Here is a 26,811-nt window from a genome sequence, read left to right on the forward strand (position 1 = left end):
TACCTAATTAAAATCTATTAACTATCATCATCATCATCAACCGATAGACGTCCACTGCTGGACATAGGTCTCTTGTAGGGACTTCCACATGCCGTCTTGCGCCGCCTGAATCCAGCGGCTCCCTGCGACTCGTCTGATGTCGTCCGTCCACCTAGTGGGGGTCTTCCAACACTGTGTCTTCCGCCATTCTAGCACCTTGGGACCCCAACGTCTATTAACTAATTAGCTAATTAAGAGAAGCCATTTCATGATAAACAATCAACTGAGCCACAATGTTTCAAACAAAATAATTAGGATTCCTCATAAACGGGCCGATTAACACCCCCCCCCCCCATTTCAAGTAATCAGTAAATCAAAATGAGTGAATTGGCCAATAAACTTGATCATAAAACATTTAATGTGTTACTTTGTCTGCGATGTACTAGTGTTACGGGCGATGTACGAAAGGTGAGCAAAGTTGACTAACCCGGGCAGTTTCAGCTTTGCACAGATTTGCTGGCTATTTGCTAAATTATTGAGCAGGATCTACCAGTCCCTAGCATACAGTAGCTGGTGATGTGTTTAAACCAGGACGACCTGGGCACAGTTTAACGAAATACTACCAGTTGTTCGACGCCTTTGAAGTCGAGCGATGCCGCCGCTCGTGTAGGTATATACGTGTTCCTACGCAAATATGCAAGGGTTGTCACAAAATTGGGATTAAAATAATTTTCGTTATTATGATTCTCATATTATTTTAATTAACATAATATAAATAGAATTCGTATAGCATCCGTAGACAGAACAGTAATGCACCATTTTATGATAGAACTTACTAAACGACACTTAAAATATTTAAAACCACGCTCACGTAAACCCTCGTCCATCAATCAGAAAATTCAACCCCTAAGGGGGTGAAATAGGGGTTTGAAATTTGTGTATTCTACGCGGACGAAGTCGCGAGGATAAGCTAGTTTCTTATATTAATTTCTTTCACTTCTCTGGTCTGGTTTGGACTCTAGTGGGATCCTAAGTCGGTGGCAATTAAACGTTTATGTATTTAGAGTGGAGTGGAAAAGATGAATATACCCTATATTCATCTTTTAAAAACCAAGCAGTCATGTCCATTGGCAGGTAGCATATGCAATTTCATGCAGTTTAATTATGTAAACACATGCATGATGCAAGTCAATATCTGCAACTTTTCTTGCAGTAATTGACTTGCTGAGAGTGTTTAAACACGTTCAAGTACGTTGCAAGTAATTTTCTAAAGTTGACATTGCATGATTTATTGCTAGTGGACACTGAAGGCACTATCTCATTAAGACCCCAGTGGTGGCGCAACCAAGTGAGTTACCAATCTGTAGAGCTGTATAGTATGTACTTGATTGCGTTATCACTGGTGTCCTAGTGAGATAGGGCACTTATGTAGCTTTGTATACTGAAAAATCTTCTTTTGGTAACCACTTATTAGTCAGGATACTCAGTAACTTTGACCAAACTCAATTCTACCCGGACAGTGCCGACATTTCACACCCCACGAATTTCCCTGTAACATAAGGATGTTGGTTCCATCACGCGTTTGTGGAGTTACAATTACGGAGCGTGAGCACTCCCCTGGGGGTGCTGGGGGGAGATGGTACCACTAAAAGTTTAATACGTTTTTATAAAGACGTCGTAAGGTAAAGCTTGCTGTTTGAATTAGTTAGTAAGCTCGGCGCTCGGACTACACTGATTTTATTTGTGTTTTGTAGACGAAATAAATCTAATGTGCCCCAAAAAAATGACCCCCATTCAAAATTCATTTATTTACGTTAGACTCCTTATAAAAATAGTCATTCAGGATACTTAGAGACTGACCAATGTCAACTCTATCCGAACAATGCCGACAAAATAAGGATGTTGGCTTCATCACGCGTTTGTGGAGTTACAATTACGGAGCGCGAGCACTCCTCGGGGGGTGCTGGGGGGAGATGGTACCACTAAAAGTTTAATACGTTTTTTTAAAGACGTCCGCGTCGTAAGGTAAAGCTTGCTGTTTGAATTAGTTAGTGAGCTCGGCGCTCGGACTACACTGATTTTACTTGTGTTTTGTTGACTAAGGTTTGCATTTTAAGTAAGATGGTGTTTGTATGTCTGTTACCAATTTCCTCAAATACTAAGTAGTAAGTTCCTTTGAAGTTTAAAGATTGCAATTGCTTAATAATAGTTGTCCAAGTTAGAAGTATGCTTAAAAATCATTTTTTTACTGTAGAATATTAACATATTCGATAATTTGTAACATTATTATGAGTTAAAGTTCAGAGTAATTCAGCGGGTGGTGAAAATGTATACGTGCAGTTTTTCTACGTTATCAATCATTCAGAAATGAGAAAATCCGTCGGAGAACAAAAAAAAATTGAGGACCAGAGTTAGCCGACATAGCTCAACGTGTAAAAAAGCTATGGCAATAAACAGGGCACATAGTTTAAAAAATCAATAGACGTTGGAATCCCAAGGGGCTAGAATGGCTAGCTGGCAGCGGAAAGCGCAGCGTTGGCAGACCCTGGCATATACGTGGATAGGCGACATCAAACGAGCTGCAGGGAGCCGCTGGATTCACGCGGCTCCCTGCTATCGGTTGAAGATAATGATAATGATGAATCTGAGTTGATATGTATTGAAAAATATTTCGAATTTTCTCAAAGTGTAGGTAGGCAAACTCTATTTAGGGTTCCGTACCTCAAAAAAAAGGAACCCATCTAGGTTCACTTTGTTGTCTGTCTGTTCGTCTGACCGTCGTGTCTGTCAAGAAAACCTATAAGGTACTTCCCGTTGACCTAGAATCATGAAATTTGGTAGGTAGGTAGGCCTTGTAGCACAAGTAAAGGAATAAATCCGAAAACCGTAAATTTGTAGTTACATCACAAAAAAAAAATTAAAATGTGTTCATGTTCAATTAATTAGTTTTTTTTTCAACTTTCTAAGTAATGATAACTATACCAAATGGGGTTACATATGAAGGGCTTTACCTGTACAATCTAAAACAGATTTTTATTTATTATTATAATATAATAGTTTTTGATTTATCGTATTTGTATCTGAATGTCGAAAAAATATGACTAGTACGGAACATTCGGCGCGCAACTCTGACTCGCACTTGACCATTTTTTAAATTTATAAATTAACTAGCTTATGCTCGCGACTTCGTCCGCGTGGACTACACAAATTTCAAACCCCTATTTCACACCCTTAGGGGTTGAATTTTCAATAATCGTTTCTTAGCGGATGCCTACGTCATAATAGCTATCTGCATGCCAAAATTCAGCCCGATCCGTCCAGTAGTTTGAGCTGTGCGTTGATAGATCAGTCAGTCAGTCAGTCAGTCACCTTTTCCTTTTATATATTTAGATATTGAGCATGCAGGCCCTGGTATATATCTTATTTATTACCAGGAAATATGTTTGTATGAGGAATAGCAATCGTTTATACAGCGTTGCTTATATAAAGGGAATGATCATCAATTAAAGGCTAATGGTCTATGCCTTGTTGTCGTTGAGTAAGAGGGCCGATGTAATTACAATGTGTGAGGGTAGCCACTGTAATTGATCTAGGGGATGATCAGACTTGCTCGTATTTACTTAACTGGTAACAGGTATAATATAAGTTTATATTTATTACCTGTTGAAGCGGTAGAGAAAAGTCTAGTTATAATTGCGTATTTGACTCCAATTTTTTTATTACTTTATTATAAACTAGAATAAAAATAATGACGTAAACTGAAAAAACCAATTAAATCGATCAAATAACAAAAAAGTTAAAAGCATTTAAATATTTCTGATTAGACAGAGATAGCGATACAGCAGTTTGACGTCACACCTACGAATGCCATAGTAGCTTCGTGCGGCTTCATACAAATTTTTGTTTTGCGAGAAAGGGATAGAAGACCCTCCCACTCCAAAATTAAAATGCCTGTAACTTTGTAAATCTTTGTTGGATTTTAATATTTTTTTCAGTGAACGTCACTATTTTTATCCTAGTTTATAATAAAGTACATAATAATATTTATCAAATTCAAAAGTAGGCAAATACCCAATTTAAATAATGTTAAGAGCCCCGTAAATGGTCAAACATGTTTGTCTTTTACGTTTTGTTTGATCAAGGTCATCAAACACAAGCGCACAGGTGCAAACTCTCTCTCCTCCTCTCCCTCCTCTCTCCTCTCTCTCCTCTGGTGCTGCAAATGTTCATGGGCGGCGGTAATCACTTAACATCAGGTGACCCGCCTGCTCGTTTGCTCGCTAAAAAAAACAATTTTGTCAAACAAGATCACCAGTCATTTTGCTGAAGACATTAGTAATGAAGCATATAGTATAAAGTAGTGTAAACTAAAATTTTGAGTCTTTAATTGTAAAATTGATGTTCCGTCCCGTTCTAGCAATATTAAAAAGAAAAAGATGCAGATTTTAGAGTAAATTTAGTTTAGAGAAAGACAACAGAATCGGCGCCACTTTTGCATTAAAACTCAGACATTAAAAATTGTACTTATATAATATGGTTCAAGCTTGGTGTTCCTTGTCTTTTCATACTTTTATTAAAAAACTGCTACATTTCTTCCCTTCATCTCTACAATCCTTCTCATTCTGAGATTAGATCCGTACTCGATAGTGGGCCAGACGACGGGTTTCAAGATGATGATGACTGCTACATTTTGGTAGGGATTCACGTGTATATGTCTGAATTTTGGACCATGTCTATACAACCAAATTTTGGACCATGTTGGCGTCACTAGCCAAGAGTTAGAGCATAACAACGCAAGCCTGCGTTTACATTAATCAAAGCATTTGCGCTCATGAGCGTGCGGTGGTCCAAACGGCTCTGTTCTAAATCATTACTAATGGGACGCGAGCGTTGCCCGTTCCACTGCTCGCAATCAAAAGCTAGTAACTGATTTTATAATTATGTAACTAGCATTTACCCGTGACTTCGACCGTATGCCACAATTCATATTTAGAAAGAATTTCCAACATACAACTCCTCTCATTTTAAGAGGAATCCCGTGCGGCGATGAGTGAGATGATGAGTATGACTGGATACATTTTGGAGGAATTCACTTCTATACAACTGAATTTTGGACCATGTCTATATATCTGAATTTTGGACCATGTTGGCGTCACTAGCCAAGAGTTAGAGCATAACAATGCAAGGCTGCGTTAACATTAATCAAAGCATTTGCGCCCATGAGCGTGCGGTGCTCCAAACGGCTCAGTTCTAAATCATTACTAATGGGACGCGAGCGTTGCTCGTTCCACTGCTCGAAATCAAAAGCTAGTAACTGATTTTATATGTAACTAGTTACTAGCTTTAACCCGCGACTTCATCCGCTTTACACAATATATAATTAGAAAGATTTTTCAGAATCATATCATTACCTCCTACATACAAAATCGCACTGATATTACCTAAATATGTAAAGGGAAAATGTGACTGACTGGCTGACTGACTGACTGACTGATCTATCAATGCACAGCCCAAACTACTGGACAGATCGGGCTGAATTGGCATGCAAATAGCTATTATGTCGTAAGCTTACGCTAAGAAAGGATTTTTAAAAGTTCAACCTGTAAGGGTTACCCCTTTACAGGAGTTTGAAATTTGACGAAGTCGCGAGCATAGGCTAGTATTTTCATATGAGATTGGAAATAAATTGTACTTATTTCTGTATTTGCAGAAATAGTACTAACTGCACTAACAACATTTAACAAATTACCAAAACAAAAGTAGCATTAAAATCCTTTGGCACTTACTAAGTTCTGAATTAGCGTGGCCGAGATGTCACCGCGTACCACCAATTGGTTCACGATTGTATAGCCTGTTTCAAACAGTTAAATGGTTACGATATTGCTTTTGTGTTGCGCCAGAAACTTTAATAGAATTCCAGCTATTATTCCCCTTAATTGTAACTTTCTTGAGATTTCGCTTTGTTTGGCTCTGACAATGACATTTATAATCATCTTTTGAAGGTATATAAAAGTTATCGTTTAATTAACAACTAGATAATTGTTTACTGTAGAACAAGCCGGTTTCGTTAAGGGAAAGGGTACACGTGAGCAAATCCTTATTGTTCGCCAGGTTATAGAGAAGGCACGAGAGTTCAACAAACCAACATATATTTGCTTTGTTGACTTCTCCAAGGCGTTTGTCTCTGTGAAATGGCCGAAACTGTGGAATGTTTTGCTGGACATGGGTACACCGCAACACTTAGTTCATCTTCTCAGACGCCTTTACGAAGATGGGACTGCATCGGTGCGGACGGATGATGTTTTGTCAAAAGACTTCCATCCCAGTGCAGGTGTTCGCCAAGGATGCATAATATCACCGCTTTTGTTCAATGCTTACACCGAACTCATAATGCGCATTACTCTTGAAGACTGGACAGACGGTGTTGCTATTGGTGGCTACAAGCTATCAAATCTGCGCTACGCTGACGATACCACCCTGTTTGCAACCAGTGCTCGTCATATGGAGGAACTACTTCTCAAAATGGAGCGCGTGAGCCTAGAGTTCGGATTAAAGATAAACCGCAGTAAAACTAAGATGATGATTGTAGACCGAGCCAACAATAACTCGCCCGAAGTCACTCAGATTGCGAACTGCGAAGTCGTCCAATCCTACATATATCTTGGTGCTTTAATTTCGAACAATGGAGGTTGCGTAGAAGAAGTAAAACGACGATGGACAAGCTGAAGGAAATATGGAAGAACAGGAACATTACAAAAGCTACGAAGATCCGGCTCGTTCAAACACTTGTTTTCCCTATATTTTTATACGCTGCGGAGACGTGGACTTTGCGACTGGTCGAGAAGAAGAAGATTGATGCTCTGGAGATGTGGTGCTGGAGGCGAATGCTAGGAGTCTCATGGACCGAATTTCGAACCAACATCTCTATACTCCAAGAACTCGGCATTAAAAAACGACTTTCGTCGATAGTACAGAGTCGCATATTAAAATTCTTCGGACACGTCTCCCGGCGTGAGAGTGACTCCATCGAGCGTCTTGTCGTGCAGGGCAAGGTGGAGGGCACCAGAGGGCGAGGAAGGTCACCCATGCGATGGACCGACCAAATTAAGTCTGCTGTGGGCGGTCCTTTGCACGAGTGTACCAGGCTGTCAGCCAGCAGGGAGAAATGGCGAATGCTCGTGAGGCATATAACATCTGCCCTCAAAGACGTTGCTTCGTGATGACCACGACCGCTCTGCCAAGAGTGATACGACAAAGAAGAAGAATTGTTTACTCATTATTAATGAGCGTTTGAAATCAAAATTTCTGACCGAGGTGTTTGACATGTACGTTGATTTATGTTAGTAAGACCATCTTTATAAATTGAAACTGCCTTGCTTTGTGCTAGCTTGCTTGGCTGTGGATCATGAAATCCCGGGTTCGAAACCCGGGTCGGTCAAAAAAGTTACAAATTTAGTTTTTCTATTCAGAAATTTTTAGTAGCAGCCCAGAGTTGGGAAGTTAATAGTGTCACACTCCCGAGCCTCGACGTAAAGTGGTCTTGCGTTTGATCTCTTTCCGATCGTGTCGGATTGCCGTCACACCTGATTTCCTCTGTATTTATGCATACACTTTGTGGTCTTTAGTCATATATCATACGTAGTTGGCTAATCTTCATTGAGATTGGCCGCTGTGGCTGAAATTCGTTCGGTAGAAACTTTTTACGTGAATTGTATAGATCCTTTAACAGCTCTATTTATACCTACTATCTTCTTTTTTCTTTCTGGAAAATTTTCACCGGTCAAACGCTTACTATTTTAAACCATTTGATTATTATTATTAATCACGATTAACAAGATCAAAGGTGCTTGGCACCATTAGAACCATGCATTTATTTATTAATATTAATCACTAGCTGCCCCGGCGAACTTCGTATCGCCTAATAGTCGATTCTTTTTCAGGATCTTTTTTTAATTTTTCTCTCCGTAAGAACCATCCTCGTACTTCAAGGAATATAATGAAAAAAGTTAGCGTAATCGGTTCAGCTGTTCTTGAGATTTGCTATCAGCAACACATTCAGCGATTCATTTTTATATAATATAGAGATTTTTAATGACATCGAAGCTTAGACGTTTCGCATCATTAGAAAATTACCATGCTATGAGTGTATCTTATTCTCTCCCTTTGGGAAATTCCTACCGTTTACATGTGTGGTTTTCCAAACCACTTGGTTCTAAATCATTACTAATGAGACCTCAGCTTTGTCCGTTGTCACCGCGCCGCCCATAGGCTATACATCACGGCTATATTGCATATCCGGTACAATTCAATGGTCACATTATTGCTGTTGTAATGTTTAATTTTGTAATTAAATTTGCTGTGGTACCTATTCGTGATTTTCAGTTCATTGTTCGAGTGAAATTCTATTGTAATTGACTTCATTTTCATTTATGATTGTTTCAAGTACAATTTAATATTTATATTTACGTAAATATGTAAAAGGACAGGATCGGGTCTAGAAACCCCGATTTCCATCTCGACTTGTAGATATGTGATCAAAAATAGTGAGAATGCGAGCCCGTACATTAAAATATGATAGACTCTTCTTGATGCCGAGTTCTTCAAGAGTGGACTTGTTGGTCCAAATTTTGATCCAAGATACTCTCAACATTTGTAAAGTTAGAAAGTTTATAAAACTAAAAAGTTACTCAGTACGCAACTGTAGTGTCACATACGATAAAACCGCGTGTGCTAAATTCTGTTCGTACCAATTATGCATTAAAATCTTTATAGTCCTTACCATCGGAATATAATAGCGTAACTATTCAAAAGGCAATTTTCCGCACGTTCATGAAAAATAACGACATTACACCATAAACTTTCAATGCGCTACCTAAATATCTCCGTATACCTTTTTAGCTTCATGACCGTTGTTTATTTTATGTACGTGGAATGTTTTGGTTCGTCTTACATTTTTTTATTGTGAGGTGAACCGGAACGATTCGAGTCCTTAACTTTTTAGAGTTCCGTACCCGCAAGGTGCCAACGAGACCCTATTCATCATGATCAACCCATCGCCAGCTTAGTACAGAGCACGGGTCTCCTCTCAGAGTGAGAAGGGTTTTGGCCATAGTCTACCACGCTGGCCATGTGCGGATAGGTAGACTTCACACACCTTTGAGAACATTATGGAGAACTCTCAGGCATGCAGGTTTCCTCTCGATGTTTTCCTTCACCGTTAAAGGTATTAATTACTTAAAACGCACATAACTCCAAAAAGTTAGAGGTGCGTGGCCGAGATCGAAACCCGACCTCCTATTAGAAGGCTTTATATAGGCTATCACAGCGTCCCTATTAGTGTTTGATTATTTAGGTGTCGCATAGTTCGGAAAACCGATAGACCTTGGGGTCCCAAGGTCCTGAAATGGCGACCGCGCACTCGAAGGCGCAGCGTTGGAAGACTCCCCCCACTAGGTGGACGGACGATATCAGACGAGTCGCAGAGAGCCGCTGGATTCAGGCGGCGCGAGACCGTGGCGTGTGGAAGACCCTTACATACACTAGACAAGAGATTTATGTCCAGCCGTGGACGTCTATCGGTTGATGATAATGATGATGATGATTTAGGTAGGTATTTTTCATTTTCAATGAAAACAAATGACGGTTTCAAATATCTATCTACTGTTTTAACTCTACTAAGTACTAATAGTTGAATGTGAACTAATCAGCTTCAATTTTGTATATAGGGTCTGATCTCTAGAACTTATAATCTGCTTCTGAAAAAATTAAAAACTTTATTTAACAATAAATGGGGCAAGCCTAGTCAGGTGACGACTAACAAGTCAGGCCTAGCCCTAGTCCTAGACCTAGACCTAGGTCTACTTAATTGTTATTAGTTGTTCTTTAGCACTCAGCAACTTAAAGGCAATAAAATTTATGATTTGATTTGATTTGAAAATTCTACTATTATACTATACTATAGAAAACTATTAGCTATTTAAAGTGATATATTATGGTTAAAATTATGAAAAAATAATGCAGTTCCCGTAGACCATTTATCAGCATTCCCAAGTTTATTTTAAGTATATTGTGTTTTAACTTTTCCAAGTGTAAGAACTTTTACGTCAAGTTTTATGATGCTTTTCTGTGTGTTCTCAGATAAGGACAAACTCCGTCCAAAACGGCCAAGCACAATCAGTGTGACAAATGCTTTCTCGCAATTCTATCCTAGACAAAGCCACGGACTTGGAACAGCTAAACGCCGCGCCGCATGTTCATTAAATGATTAGAAAACCAAGCGTCTAGCGTCAAGGCAATTTTACCTATTTTTTATTTTTATTTTTATTGAATGGTTTACTAGCGATTTTAACATAAAACTTACTAACTATAATAAATACATAGGTTTTTCTGTCATGCACAACTATGTTAAATCATTTAAAAGTAAACACTGCATGCAAATTCCGTACAGATATCAGAGTTACAAAGGGGATAAAAATTTAAGTAGGTAAAGATTCCATTCAGTATGTCTGTAGGTATGGTTAAAAAGTAAACAGTAGGTAAACGTTCTACTGTAAAATTAATAAATATGTTAAAAAAACTAAATTAACTACTAGGTATAATATAATGTTACAATTTTTTTTTACGTTTATACTTAATTACTATTTTCTTATATTCTACACATTCTAAGTTCTAACACACTCTTATTTCTAAAATTAATTTCTATTTCATTATACCTACTTTCACTTTATAAAGGTAGTTTAGATACAAAAAATATATTTTGAAATGAGACTAAAAAAAATAATAAGTAGATAACTAGGTAGGTATGTAAAAGTAAAAATATAGATTCATTAATTTTAAAATTACAAAAATAATTTAATAGTAATATTAAATTCCAGGTTCAGGGTAGGTACAGCTATTGGCTAGCTTTTGACTAGGTCGCTTATCACTAACTTACGAAACATAGCAATCGAATTTGTATTTATATCTATCAATTGACTGCGCTCATTGTATAGTTTACACAACCGGGGCAGAGTAGCGTTGGCCCCGAAGACTGTTCTGCTGAGTGGTGGCACTAAAGGAGTTATGGCAGTGCGTGGATATCTACGCGGCACTCTAAAATTGATTTTGCTAAGTAAACTTGGACAGTCTACTTTATTTCTTAGCAATTTATATAGGAACATAAGATCTAGCAAGTCACCTCTATTTTTAAGGGTCATCATTTTAAAATATTTTACTCTATCCTTATAAGAAATAACTGTTTTGTGTATCCTTGCTGAATATGACAGATGCCACATGAATCTTTTTTGGACACGCTCTAATCTTAAATAGTGTGTAGCATAATGCGGCCGCCACACTACACTGCAGTACTCCAGGTTACTGCGAACAAGACTGTTATAAAGAGCTATTTTAGTTTTGGTTTCTTTAAAGGTTCTACCTTGCCTCATAATAAAACCTAACAGTTTTGTTGATTTGCCAATAACCTTGTCTATGTGATCAAGATATGTCAACTTGCTATCTAACATAACCCCCAAATCTTTTATGAGATCGACTTCTTTTAAATTTATGCCATTTAGACTGTATTGCGTTGGTATAACGTTAAGCTTGCGGGTAAATTTGATGTGGAGACATTTATTGCAATTAAGTTGCATGCCATTAGATGTGCACCAGTCTGTTAGCCTGTTAAAATCATCTTGGAGTAAAAGTGAATCCCTTGGGGAACAGATAATTTTGGTGAATTTTAAATCATCAGCATACAGGTATGGTGTGGAGTGTTTAAAGCAGAAGACAATGTCGTTCACAAAAATATTAAACAAAATTGGACCTAGGTGTGATCCTTGAGGGATTCCTGATGTTATTGAATGCACTGATGAGCTGAAACCATTAACAACAACATAAAAAGAACGATCATTCAAGTATGATGCAAACCATTGCAGTAGTGGATCAGAAAACCCGTAATACGAAAGTTTCTCAATTAAGTTTCGGTGTGGTACTTTGTCAAAAGCCTTTTTAAAATCTGTATATATCGTGTCCACCTGCTTTTTCGCGTCTATAGCTACTGATAACGAGGTCGTGAAACTTACTAGGTTTGAGGACGTGGATCTACCAGGCAAGAATCCGTGCTGATGTTCAGATACAAAACGTTGAAAATGCATTTGAACTATAGGACACACTAAGGATTCAAAGACCTTGGCAAAAACTGAAAGAATAGATATGGGTCTATAGTTGCGAACATCTTCTTTTTCTTCACTTTTGAATATTGGCACAACTTTTGCTCGTTTCCATGCCGACGGAAAGATTCCAGAGCGTAAAGAAGCTTTAAATATAAGATATAGGGGTAAAGTTAAACTGGTTGCACATCGTTTTATGAATATTGGTGGTATGTTATCTGATCCAGCACCTTTTGCTATATCCAAGCTTCTAAGTTTTTTTAAAATATCGTCTTCACTAAATTCAATAAATGCCAGTTTGTCGCTATAACCTAAGTAGAGATTTTTTTTCAGATTAGAAGAAGAGCAGTTATTATTGCAGGCATTGTTAGGGTCTTCATAGACAGAGGCAAAAAAATTTGAAAACATGTTGCAGATTCCAACACCACTAGAAGATGTATTGACTCCATCATTCATAGAAGCAGGATACGAGTTCGAGTTTTTACGCTTACTTTTTAAGAATGTCCAGAATGCTTTTGGGTTTATTTGAATTTGCTTTTCAAGTTTATTATTATAATTATTGTAAGCATCGCGCGTAAGTCTGTCACATCGGTCACTAAGTATTCTTAACTCGAGTTCATCCCTAGGATTTTTATACTTTTTATATCGTTTTAGTATTTTATGTTTTTCTTGGATTCTCTTTGCAATGTTGTTATTTATCCACGCAGGATACTTATTACTCCTCACTTTTCGCCGAGGAATATATTTAGATATAGCAGTATGCAATTTGTCATAAAACACACCAACCAATTCGTTTACATCATTTAAATCCATTAGATTCTGCCAATCAATGCCTTTTAAGTATTCGATAATTGTATCGTAATCTGCCTTATAATAGTCAAACCGCTCGATGGTAGTATTAACCGTCAGTCTGTCCGATCTTACGTCAGGTAAATTAATTTCTAGTGGGGGATGTGGTGGATCAATATTACTAATAGAATTATGTGAATAACTAACAGTGCACGCAGGTAAATCGACAAGAACTAAATCCAGTATTTTTCTCCTATTATTAAGTACCGAATTACATTGACGCAGTCCATTTTCAGATACAAAGTCAAGTAACATTTGTGCTGCGGGGACAAGTTTTCCCTCAGAAGGTTTGTTCCAGTTAATGCAGCTCAGATTGAAATCGCCAATAATACATGTTGACATATTGTTGTGTTGTTCAGAGACTCTATTACAGTTATTCAAAAAGTGTTCTAGTATGTTCTTATTAACAGGTGGCGGAAGGTATACAGCACATATAGCAAAATAAGTAATACTTTTCAGATGAGGTACATTGACAATTACCCAAATATCTTCACAATTACTTTCCCAATGAACAACTCTATTGGAATTTAAACTTTTTTTAACAGCAATTAGTACCCCACCACCATCTGTTTTAGAGCTAAAGTTAGAAGTCTGCCTGTCTCTTCTATATACGTTATATCGTGCGTCAAACAGTTCACTACTCAAAATGGAATTATTTAACCAGGTTTCAGTCAAAATAATGATGTCATAATCATTAACCACTACATTCCTGTAGACATCGTGTGTTTTGGTTCTAAGACCGCGCACATTTTGATACAAAATACTTACTGACGTGAATTTGATGATGAATGTGACACCAGTACGTGACTTCTACCTTACACACTAACATACTAACTTAATTTATTTAAAAAATCCATGTTTTTTACTATTTTGTAATCCGAGCTATCATCCTTACGGATCAGGATACGGCCATTACGGACCCAAACATATCTATATCCTTTTTCTTTTGCTTTCATTCTAGTCGCAGCGTGCAAAGCTTTATTTTCTGGTGACAGATGTTCGACTACATAGATAGGCTTTTTTTCACCACCAGCTCCGATTCCAATGTGAGAAGTATTTAACTTATCAGTGGGATTGCTTTTATTATGTTTAATAACTGCCGCTAAGAAACCGTCTCTTGTTAACGGAGAATTAAATTGTACAATGATGGATCTAGGACGGGTACTCAGACGATTCACTTTAGCAACTCTTGTGACGTTTAAGATTTTATCTGGAGTTGTATCCTGACCTATCACACTTCCCAACTGTTCGATGATTGCAATCAGATTTTCATTCTTTCTTTCAGGAATGCATTGTAGTTCCAAGTTGTTTGATCTGGATCGTTGTTCAAGATCATTTATACGTATATGTAGATTTTCTATGGTTGCTTCTAGCTTATTATTATTTTCCTTTAAATCCTTCAACATCATTTCATTAGCGCGGTATTCCTTAATAAAATCATCATATTGGTCGTTAATAAAGCTTATCGAGTTTTTCATGTCTGTAATCTCTTCTCGTAAAAGTTTTAATTCGCTATTTAATACGCTTTTGATTGATGCTGTTATATGTGTAACCATTTCGCTCATCTCGGTCTTTAAAATGTCTCTAACCATTTCTCGAAAATCGCTTTGTTCAGTAGAACATGATTGTTCCGGAGGAGAAAAAGCTGCTCGTTTGTTCGATCTTTTCGCTGTGTTCTGTTCGCTAAGTAACTTGGTATCATTACGTACAGGCGTATTTTCATTGTTACCTTTCGGTCTTTTTGACGTACATGAGGGGCATTTCCAGTCAGACTCTAGTTCCGTGTTCATGGTTGACTGACCGGTCGGTAACAAACATGCATGGTGATAGGCTTTATTACAGATCGCACAACATACATAATCCTCATTGCATTTTGTTTCGTTACAACAGTTCCAGTGCAGATTCGGCATTTTTAATAATAATTTAATTTAAAAAAAGCCAAAAAAAAATACAAAAAAGTAAATTCCTATGTGATAAACTGAGTCTGGAACCCGTGATAGGTACTGTTTTAAGTCGAGCGTTACTCCGAATCGGCCACCGAGCGTATTACTATCACTATCAAATTTAGTCTTCGTATACTTATTATTGTCGCAGTGTTAGTGGACATTGACCCTGAATACCGGTCGTTCAACTAGCCGACTTCACTGACACATCACAGCTGTTTGTATTCATTTACTACCTACTTTTTTGAGTTCCACTTACGGTCACTTTAAAACTGATTTTATTCTTGATTTTTGGTTTGTTTTCTTATATTTTCTTACATTATTCGTATGTTGTAGTTTATATTAACATAGCTAACGTTTACTTTGTTTATTATCGATTGATGTGTGTTTGCAAAAGTTTTAGTCGTACTTATAAAATTACAGTTTACACACTATTTACTGCAAGAATCTTTACACAAACACTTTTACAGAAGAATTGAGCATTAAAGTACATATTTCACAATTTAGAACTTTAAAAAATACACTTTAAATATTTTTTTAAGACTTAAAGTACGGGACCACGGTTTCACTTGGCGACTTGACCGCCGACTTTTACCTATCTACGATGACGTCATGCGAGTCTTTTAGTGATAATCGCGACACAACGCGCAATCATAAGTTTCATTTCAGTTGCAACGCGTCAGTGAGCCAACCTACTTCGATAGAAGAGAATCAAATTTTCGTATTTGGAAAGAGGAATGCTAGTATTGACAGAGGAAAAAAAATATTATTATAGATGGTTTTGGCCCTTTGGCTCTTTCGGGCACGCTGCAATGAACGGCTTGCGGTACTACTCTTACTACTACAAGTCCGTGGACAAAGCGTTGCAAATGTAAGAGATATGTCACATTGAGTTGTGCTTGGGCTGGTTGATTCAAAGTACTTCCTCTTGTTCTCGTCTACCTTTTTGTCTTCATGGCTGTTGTTTATTTTTATCGACTTGGAGCATACTTGGGGTATTTAAGTTCACGTTGTGATATTTTTATTGTTATGTGTGCCGAAGCTTCCTGTTTATCGAGTTTTCACTTAGTTCACAATGTTCCTTAACCATTTTTCTAGAGATAAAGATTTTTGTGTTTATTTGTTGTATTGTAAAAATGATATTTATAGAAAGAGAGAGATCGACAAAAATAAAAGAAGATGGAAATATTTTTATTTAAATAAACTTTTACAAGTTCTCGTCGTTAAATTATTTTTTTGTAATAAAAATGGCGAGCAAATGAGCAGGTGGGTCACCTGATGTTAAGTGATTACCGCTGTCCATGAACATTTGTAGTACCATAATTATGGTTATTTGAACTGTACCATAACTGAATCACACGTTTAAATTTTGTTTATCTGTCTGTCTATTTGAACGGGTTAATCTTCGGAATAGCTGAACCTATTTTGACGGGACTTTCACAGACAAGTAGAGGATTAACCAAGGAGTCACATAGGCTACTTTATAACCGACTTTCAAAAATGGAGGAGTTGTTTTGTACTTATGTACAGTGAAATCTCTCAGATTTAGGTACCCGCGAAATCGTCTGCGTGGAATTAGGTTTTTTTAAAATCCCGTGGCAACTCTTTGATTTTCCGAGATTAAAAGTATGCCTGTGCCACTTTCCACACCCATGCAAAAAATCACGTTTATCCATTGCACCGTTGCGACGTGATTGAAGGATAAACTAACAAACCAACAAACCAATAAACCAACAAACCAAGAAACAAACACACTTTCGCATTTATAATAAGGATACTGATTTGAGCCATACGTTAATATTATGTCAATCAGTTTATCTCCTCTTAGGTATATCGAACAGTTTTCAAAGACATGGTCCCTTTAATGTTTCCCTCCTATTGTTACTTTGTTCTGAAGGAATCTTAAGCCTACTTCAACTAACAAAGGCAAATAAAGATTCGCGTTATGTAAACATGAAATTTGTAAAAGGGGACTTCTTTCATAGAGACGAAGGTAACCCTTTGTTCGAGACTGGGTGAGAAAATTCTCGGTCATACTGTACATTATTCTTAACCTACATTTGACTTTTTGACGTTCGTAACGAGTTATAATAAGGCTTTAATTATTATGGACTAAGAGACAGCTTGTGACAGACCTTCGTTATTTTATAATAGCTGAAAGCTTTTCTGCGTATTGTCCCCAACACCATTAACTTTTTGGAGCTATAATATGTGCATTTTTAAAACGATTAAATATCACTTGCTTTAACGGTGAAGGAAAAGATCGTGAGAAAATCTGCATGCCTGAGAGTTCCGCAGGACACACTTTTGAGAACTCAAAGGTGTGTGAAGTCTACCAATCCGCATTGGGCCAGCCAGCGTGGCAGACTATGGCCTAAACCCTTCTCACTCAGAGAGGAGACCCGGCTCAGTAGTGGGCCGGTAATGGGTTGATAATGATGAAGGTTTAGAAACTGTAACTAGTGTTATAGGTTGTATTGTATTGTATTTGTATAAGTCCCGCTAATTGCTAATGGGCGTGGCGGCCATTTTAGTGACGTCAACACTAGACTGAAGTTTCGAGCTGGTATATTTTTATTTCGGCTGACGTCAAAATGAAGACATTTCGATGTTAATGAGACATGGTTCCAGCGCAATAGTAATTTGCGGGACTTATATAACTAGATCCTCTAACTGTAGTAATTCTATAAGGCTCGCACTAGAGCACGTTCCGATGCCGCCAAAGCCGGGGATGATTGTAGCAGATCTTTTAGCGCGCGGTGCACTCGTTTAGATTCACGAGACTAGGCCCTTCAGCTATGGGGTGCCATCTTGTTTTATATTTTGTTATGGCCAAGCAAAGCCTCAATAGCTCAACCGGTAATGTAGTGGACTGAAAACCGATAGGTCGACGGTACAAACCCCGCCCGTTGCACTATAATTATCGTACCTACTCCTAGCATAAGCCTGACGCTTAGTTGGAGAGGAAAGGGGAATATTATTAGTCATTTAACATGGCTAATATTCTTTAAAAAAAAACGAGTGGTTATTTTTAAGTCATATTTATTATTTTCATTATTCTTTTTTTTCGCATTTAGAGTTTTTTTTTGGATTGAAACAAGCGGACTTTGCGGAAATCCATGATACATGCAGAATAAAATTGCAGGGCAATCCTCATTTATTTTATTAGGTAGTTTGTCAATAATGAGGGAATCCTTAAACCGACACACACACCACACACACACACACACACGCACACACGCACGCACGCACGCGCACACAATGCAATTTCTAAACTTTATACCTACCCGCCGTTGGATCAAAAAAATAAAATACTTACTATTATTATTATCTGATTTGGGCACCAACTGTTGAAGAACTAAAAAGACAGTTAGCCAATATATTCACAGATTTTCCTTTCACAAACTCAATTCAAAGAGTGAAACAGAATAAATTAAAATCGATGTTCATCTAATTGATTTTAATTTATGTAAACGATTCGAATCGATTTTCGTAACTCGTAACGGTCTATCGAGCGTACTCCGGCCGGCTACAAGCACTCTCAAGTCTCAAGCAAACGAGTGCCGTTTTAGACTTCAATAACACACCATCTAGGCCAAGGTTGGGGTATTTCCGTACGTTTCGCGCTTTTTAGTATACCTATTCGTGTTAATTTAATGCAATCCGAGTGTGCGAACGGTAATTCTTTTTTGCGGCCAGTGAAAAAGAGGATTATATGAGTAATTTTATTACGGTATCTGTTTTTCGTAAAATATTGGTCAAATGTTGTGCCGCTCCGGCTTCGCGTAGTGGTATTTCTGAAAACCGTTTTTCTTCATCATCATCTTAACTGGCCCACTACTGAGTAGATACGGATCTCTTCTCAGAATGAAGTATTAGGCGACGTTTATTTTACATGCGTTTTCGTACCTACGACTAACTGTTAGAAAGCAGATTCTAATAAAAAGAGCCGGCAAGAAACCCAGAAGTCGCTATTTAAAAAAAAGGAAAATGTTACAATCATATGTAGGTACCTACAATATCTAAGTCACCAGAAAAACAAATTTATCCCAAAGGCCCCATCGCGCCGCAAGTCACTGCCTACAGTATTGACAAGTTACTGAGAGAACTTCTGAAACTTTGCTCTTGAAAGGGGATGTATCTAAGCCAACGATCATTGAACAATACATCTACGAGACGACATAGCGTTCTCTGCCGATACAATAAGTGTTTAATACTTAACGCCACAGACTATAAACAATCAATCTTTAATCTGTCGATAAGTTACTGAGCAACGTCCCTTTTTGTTAATTTTGTATGGTATTTATTCAACGAGGAAATAAAGTCTATACTCTCATCGAGTATGGCAATACGACACGAACGGAAAAGAACTGGAGGTGCAGGATCAACGGTTTTACTGAGATTATTGAGTTTTTACGGGTTATTGAGATTTTCTCGACAGAAACCAGAACATCAAACAACGGAAATTCGAAGAACGCTCTGAAAAAACAAATCCATCATTACTATAGAGAACTAGTGATGATGCCCGCGATTTTGTCTGCGTGGATTTAGGTTTTAAAATATCCCATTAGATTTTCTGGGATAAAAAGTAGCCTATGTCCTTCCTCGGGATGCAAGCTATCTAAATGTCACCAAAATCGGTTGAACGAATGGGCTGTGACAGGCTAGCAGACAGACAGACCGACAGACAGACAAACTTTCGCAGTTATGATATTAAGTATGGAAGTATGGATAAAACAACATAGTATCAATATTAACACACACACACCTTTTAATGACACCACAAAATTGGTTTCTATTGAAACAAGTGTTAGAGTAAATAGTCGATTGAGATTAAACTTTTAATTTTTATTACAATGTATCAACGAGATTCATTTCACAACTCTATAAAAAGATAGATCAAATCCATTAGCAACCTTGTTTACTTTCACCAGCTACAATTACTGGCTCAAGTGAGCCGGTACTTTGGCAAGAGAAGCTTACTGTAGCATGTCCCTCTCGAAGGCGACGAGTTGCTCTTGGATCCAAGGTTATAAGGGCAAATAGACCCGTTTGTTAAGAAACAATAACTTGCAAAATAAGGCCCCAGAGGCCCCCAACTGAGGGAATACATAATATCCCCGCTTCTGTCAACACACTTCAAAGTGACCCGATCAAAGGATAGACCAGTGACATAAATGTTTCGCTAGATGAGGCGGTTCATAGTAACAAAATATACCAACGAACATCGGTGTCCACACTCCTGTCAATAGTAGTCCGCTTGAGACACAGTCCATTTCTGAGAAAACAGTTAGAACAGACTATACCTATATAGGTACTAAAGCTATCAAGATAATAAGCTATCAATATAGTTTTAGGAACAATACGCAGAGAAACTTTCAGCTTTTATAAAATAAGGAAGATCTGGCACGCACTGGTTCTCTCTCTAAAACGGACTGCGTCTAAAACAGATTACGATTGACAGTAGTGCGGTCACCAATGTCAGTTGCAACATGACTTTTTGTCTTTGTCATTTGTATGGGATTACATAACAGAGAGAGCCCTATAGATTCTAACTTCTCTCCGTGGATAGAGTATATGAAACGGCTCATCTAGTGGAACATTTATGTCGCTGGGATAGACAAAGCAAACGTAATACTAAATATTTCTCTGGGTCGGTAGATCATATTCCGATTCTGTACATATTGCGACAAATACGATATGAAAATATTGAAGGGTTATGAGAAGAGGGAATATAAGGTCTAACGATTTGTATTTGTGATATTTGTTTTTCAATACATTTGTTCGTGGCGTTGCTAACCAGAAAATCGAAATTGAAATTTCATAATAAGTAGATACCTATAGGAATTTTATTTTATGTAGGCTTTTGTAGTCTCTTATAATGTCACCACTGCCGGAAATACCTATATAAATATAATATGTTTATATGATTTTAAAGAATATTAGCCATGTTAAATGACTAATATTCCCCTTTCCTCTCCAACTAAGCGTCAAGCTTGTGCTAGGAGTAGGTACGACAATAGTGCAACGGCCGGGGTTTGAACCGTCGTCCTTTCGGTTTTCAGTCCACTCCTTTACCCGTTGAGCTACTGAGGCTTAAATTATAATTATTATCTGTTAGTTACCTATAACTTGTTCACATATTGTTCATCCGCTTGAATTGAAACTGGGTACAGTTGTAGTTGGATCTTGCCGTGAAATTTTCCGACATAAAACTCACTGTGCTCATCTTCCTTACTCCTAGGGCCTAGGCAGTAATCAGCTAGTGTACGATGAAAATACTACCGCACAAATTCCTGAGCTACAAATACCGACTGTGCGGTCATTTTATTTTAATATCGCATGATATGCTGTGCGTTTATAGTTTTAAAAATAATAATGAATCTTTATCGTTTCAGGTAAGTCTCGATCAGTCGATGACACAGCCAGGGAGGACCCATGTCTTACTGGTAGGCCACAATTGCTATTTTTACTCACTTTTAGTGCTTCCGTATATTTATAGTTTAAGTTAGTGTTTCCTAGGAAAGCAATGCCGTAATATAGCGGACGTAATGTAGCTTCGATCAAATTCTCTGTGGGATCCAAAACTTTATGAGGACAAGAGTGCGTTAAGAGGAAGTTTCAGGGTAACGTTCGATAAAATTTTCATAGATGGCGCTAAATAACCCCACCATTAAAGATGAAAAATAATACCTGTATCTATATAATCTATGCTTTAATGTTTAGGTCATGTCAATCAATGACATAGATGAAGAGTAAGAGCTAGCGTGCACTGCAATTTTCCTTACGCTTCTTCCCCACAAAATCTGTAAACTATAATAGAAGTAATTAGTTAATTTCGCATCCGATTTAAATTTAAAAAAATTAAAGCATAGATCCTAGATATAGGTATTATTTTTCATCTTTAGTGGTGGGATTATTTAGCGCCATCTATGAAAATTTTAAAGACCGTTGCCCTGAAACTTCCTCATTTCCTAGAGAGTGATGTTTGACATCGTAACGCACTGAACTCTACTAAAACAAGTACACTGGAGCTGCGATTGTCGAACTGTTTTTAAAGAAACTTGATTTGCGCCATTTTAAAAAACCCTGTCACTTGGCTAGCTTTCTGGACTGTGGGTTGTGATGAATCTTGTATTAGGTACTCTAGAACGTAGACTAATAAGGTTCTATGGTAGTTAACGTTGCAGCATGTAATCGCAATGCGTCTTCAAAGCAGTAACGGTGATCTTAAAATTCAAATTTTCCCTTAGGAGCCTGTATTACGACTAAAAAGATAAGACTTTTCAGCCATTACATAGTACCTATTGACGCTTGACGCTTGAACAATTTTATGAGCATACCCGTTATGTTCAGCATCCATAAAATAGCAACATTCATCTACAAAACAAACTATATAACTCAATAGTTATATTTTAAACGTGGAGTATCAAAAACCAGCAAATATAAAAACACTTGTATGTTCCACCGTAACTGAAAACAAAATAGGAATAAAACGTGCAAAAACCTATGGGTTTATTCCGGCTAAAGCGTTTTAAAAACCTCTTTAAATCGACTAAATTTGTTTACCAAAAAGCCGTCAGTTCTGTGATAGAGTACCTGATTTTAATATGAATCAAGTCTCTAACAACGCTCTTTTAATAAAACAGCCAATGTACGGGATCTCATGAAATTTATATTAACGCGAGGCACTGGCGCAAAAATTGGCAAATTTATTCAGTGACACTTTTCTCTACGGAACATTCTTTGGGTGTTTGCGTAAATGTTTTTTTGTGGTTTCATTTGTGGAATACTGTTCGGGAGTGACGGTTGATTTTGGGGGAATTAAAACGGGGGCAATATTCTTTGGAAATCCTTTGTGTTTGATGTCAATGATAATACAAACGACACGTCTCATGTTTGTTATTTTATCCTGGTTTTGTGTGTATTGATTATTTGGCTGTTTAATATCATATTGTATTGGCTTGATAGCTAACTAATTAAAATACATATATAGTGGAAAGTAAAAATTGGCAAATTTATTCAGTGACTATTTTTTCTACGAAACATTCTTTGGGTTTTTGCGTAAATGTTTTTTTGCGGTTTCATTTGTGGAATACTGTTCGGGAGTGACGGTTGATTTTGGGGGAATTAAAACGAGGGCAATATTCTTTGGAAATCCTTTGTGTTTGATGTTAATGATAATACAAACGACACGTCTCATGTTTGTTATTTTATCCTGGTTTTGTGTGTATTGATTAATTTGGCTATTTAATATCATATTGATAGCTAACTAATTAAAATACATATGTGTAGTGGAAAGTATAAAGTATGTTCGATCCCTGGTACATACCTCTAAATTTTTGGAATTATGTGCGTTTTAAGCAATTAAAATATCACAAGCTTTAACGGTGAAGGAAAACATAATGAGGAAACCTGCATGCCTAAGAGTTCTCCATAATGTTTCCAAAGGTATGTGAAGTCTGCCAATTCGCACTTGGCCAGCGTGGTAGACTACGGCCAAAACCCTTCACATTCTGAGAGACCTGTGATCTGTATAGTGAGCCAGCTATGGATTGATAATGAGAATACATTGCAAAGAGTTTTCATTTTAGATAAATTTTATTTACGGGTTATAAGTAAAAGTAAACCAAATAACTTAAGTAATGTTTACGTTATACGGAGTTCTGTTAACTGAAAAATTTGTTATATAGAGTTCACACTGTATAATATAATGTACGTATACAAGTTACAACGTTATGGAAAACAACAGAGAAATATTTTAAATAAAATTTGGCTATTCAGATAACCAAATTTTATTACTTTACACTGTCACAATTATGATGGAGCACCCGATTTTTATATTCACCAACAGAGCCGCTATAACAATGTTTTAATAGAACAAAATGTACAAACTCTCGTGAAATTTATATGAACACACGGCACTGACGTAAAAATTACCAAATATTTATATTCTGTGACACTTTTCTTCGGGTTGTGCGTACAAATGTTTTTACCCATTTTATTTGTAGGGCTGTTTCAGTGAAGTTTTGGAACGATGAAAATAAGGACAATAAATTAAACAAGATTGTCTTGTAACTGACAAGGGATTGTTATGTGGAGCACATGGTTTGTGTACAATAAGATTTATTGTAGAGTTATCAAGATTTGTAATATGTACTCCGCCTGTAATTTAACTAATTGTTTATAGAGAATTTGGCAGCTTACGCCTTGTTGAACTATCAGATGAGTGGTATTAACAGTCACATATTATCGCGGTCATCTGATAGACATCTACAGCTGAATGTAGCTCTCTTGCAGGCACTTCGACACTTCTCCGCCTTAATCCAGCGGCTCCCTGCCACTTATTTGATGTTATCTGTCCACCTTGGAGGGATCTGTAAACTACGGTTTCCGATGCGAAGTCACCATTCCAGCACCACTTTGGGATCCCAATGTCTATCGGTTCTTCAAATTATGTGCTCCGCCCACCGCCACCACTTCAACTTCGTTAGCCGTCGGGCTCTGTTACTCTGGGTTTTCTATGGATCACCTCATTTCTGATTTGGTTCTATATTATATTGTATACTCACTCTTGAAACTGGAAACGAAATGGCGACAGGTCTCAGGTGTTATATGCGACCCGCAAATGCCCCTTAAACTTAAGGGGAAAATTTATAAAACAGTCGTTAGGCCTGTCACATTGTATGGTTCAGAATGTTGGGCGGTAAAAGTGACGGATGAAAGGTGAGTACATGCGACTGAAATGCGAATATTGAGATGGATGTGTGGTTGGACAAGGATGGATAGGATAAGGAATGAATATAATATAAGGGGAAGTCTGAAAGTAGCGTCAGTGGTAGAAAAGATGAGGAGTAATAAGGTGGCATGGTATAGGCATATAATGCGGAGGGAAGAAAGCCATGTCACTAGAAGAATGTTAAGTATGCATGTGGAAGGAAAAAAGAGGAGAGAACGACCAAAGAAAAGGATTGCGTGAAAGAGGATATGCGTGAAAAAGGGGTGGATAATACGTTGACGAATGACAAAAATGAGTGTAAGACGAAGACATGTTGTGCCGACCCCACTTAGCGTGGGATAAGGTAAGGAAGAAGAAGATACTCACTCTCAAAAATCACACGAAAATATTAATTTGTTGTATAGATAGCAAAATTTCATTTTCAGTAATAAAACACCTTTAAAAGCGGTAACGTGTCCCAGTTTCGAGGAAGTGTCGCATAAATTTTTAAATCGGCATTGAATTGTACTAACAATTCGATAACTTTTTATCACAATATGATATACCTACCTATTTCCATCCCTAGGGCTATTTTTTAGTCAAAGTCAGTTATCCTAAGTGAGTAGTGAGTCGCAGGGAACCGCTGGATTCAGGCGGCGCAAGACCGTGTGGAAGTCGCTACAAGAGACCGCTATGTCCAGCAGTGGACGTCTATCGGTTGGTGATGATGATGATAAATAGTGAGTACCACGACAGTTCACGACAGTTAGGGAACTTCTAACAAAACGTCGAGGCTTCGACGTCCTGGCAGGCGTCAAAATGTTAGTAGATACATTTGACACTAGATAGCCCTAGAGTAGCCCTATTTTTCTTTGATTTCACGTCACCAGTCTAAACCAAGAGTTCGCTCGCTCTGGTACGACTGTAAGGTCTTTGATTGTCAATTGTTGAATTTAACAACTAAATTGACGTAATAGTGCTAATTAGGTGCGTAAACCTCAAAGCAGTTGTTGCAGTTGCACAGGTACCAAGTATAGGTACTTACTTTAGAAAATAAAATCAGCGGTAGCTATATGGCAAAAGTGAAAAGGAATAAAAATATTCATGAACTTCAAAATAAACCTAATCTTTATAAAAAAACACAAAAATATGGTAATGAAAAAACGTTGCCGAACACCGGGCTCGGGAAACGTGTCGCAATTTTTTTTAACTCGTTTTCAGTTTTGAAACTTTATGTTTTTGTCGCAGTATCGCGTTCGAATACCGTCGTAGTTCAATAATTGGTTCAGTTTTCGGAATGCTTGGGATGTCTAAAAGTTATAGGTAGTTTCATCCAATCAACAATCAAAAACATCGATACTTTCATTCTGTACCGGATATTGATAGTACAAATCTAATTCCAAACTCAATGGCATTTTTTAAATATGTATACGTTCTTAGATGAACTAATATCTATGTCTGTGGTTTCCAGATTTCCGTTAAAATATTCAGTTTCACAGTTACACGGAACAAATGTAATCGATACAATCGAAAGGAAGGTGATGAAAATCTTGAATAAAACATTGATTGTTTCAATATTATTCAGTGAACATTTTCATACCACTCCACTTTAGTAATGAATAATTAAATCGATAGTATTGTTAGAAACCTAGAAACTTGAATAACCATTGATACTCATAGAATTATGTGCAAGATATTCGTCCAAAAACAACTATAGTGCTATATATAAATTCTATAGAAGCGTGGTATAATACAAAATCAAAATGAATCTTTGTGATTGCTACGTTTCCATTTCATTCATCAATTTGAATAATAATTGACAACGAAACAAATAAACAAGAGCATGCAAACAATTGAACTGTTAATAATACGAATAAATAATCGATACAGTCGAGAGGATGGTAATGAAAAACTTTAGTAAAACATTGATAATTATTATAGATATACTTTAGCAAAGTTCTTAACAGCACTACAGGATCTAATAAGTTATTAACAACGTCCTAAAATCGATAAGATTGTAAGAAACCTAGAAACTTTCATAAAAATTGATGTTCATAGAATCATGTGCGAGATATTCTTGTGAAAAAAAATATAGGGAAATATTATATAAATCTATAGACACTTGGTATAATACATAATTCAAAAGGAACCTTTGTAAATGCTACGTTTCCATTTT

General features: G+C 37.2%; 2 protein-coding genes across 3 annotated transcripts in view; one reads left to right on the forward strand and one right to left on the reverse strand.

Moving 5' to 3' along the window:
* Positions 1-26,811, forward strand: part of nAChRalpha1 (nicotinic acetylcholine receptor alpha1) — a 324,378-nt gene that overhangs the window by 48,666 nt on the left and 248,901 nt on the right. Inside the window, exon 3 of one of the 2 annotated variants that reach the window (XM_034977650.2) lies at positions 21,316-21,366. The exons of the other annotated variant lie outside the window; for it this stretch is intronic. The gene's annotated coding sequence lies outside the window, so the exon portion shown is untranslated. The remainder of the gene's footprint in view (positions 1-21,315; positions 21,367-26,811) is intronic. 2 annotated transcript variants of the gene reach the window in all.
* Positions 13,535-14,764, reverse strand: LOC138403515 (uncharacterized). The gene has a single exon (XM_069504375.1). The coding sequence runs from the start codon at positions 14,762-14,764 to the stop codon at positions 13,805-13,807; it is 960 nt and encodes a 319-aa protein (XP_069360476.1). The 3' UTR covers positions 13,535-13,804.

Source organism: Maniola hyperantus, chromosome 17 (genome assembly GCF_902806685.2).
Source record: "Maniola hyperantus chromosome 17, iAphHyp1.2, whole genome shotgun sequence".
In the NCBI taxonomy this organism is placed as follows: Eukaryota; Metazoa; Arthropoda; class Insecta; order Lepidoptera; family Nymphalidae; genus Maniola; species Maniola hyperantus.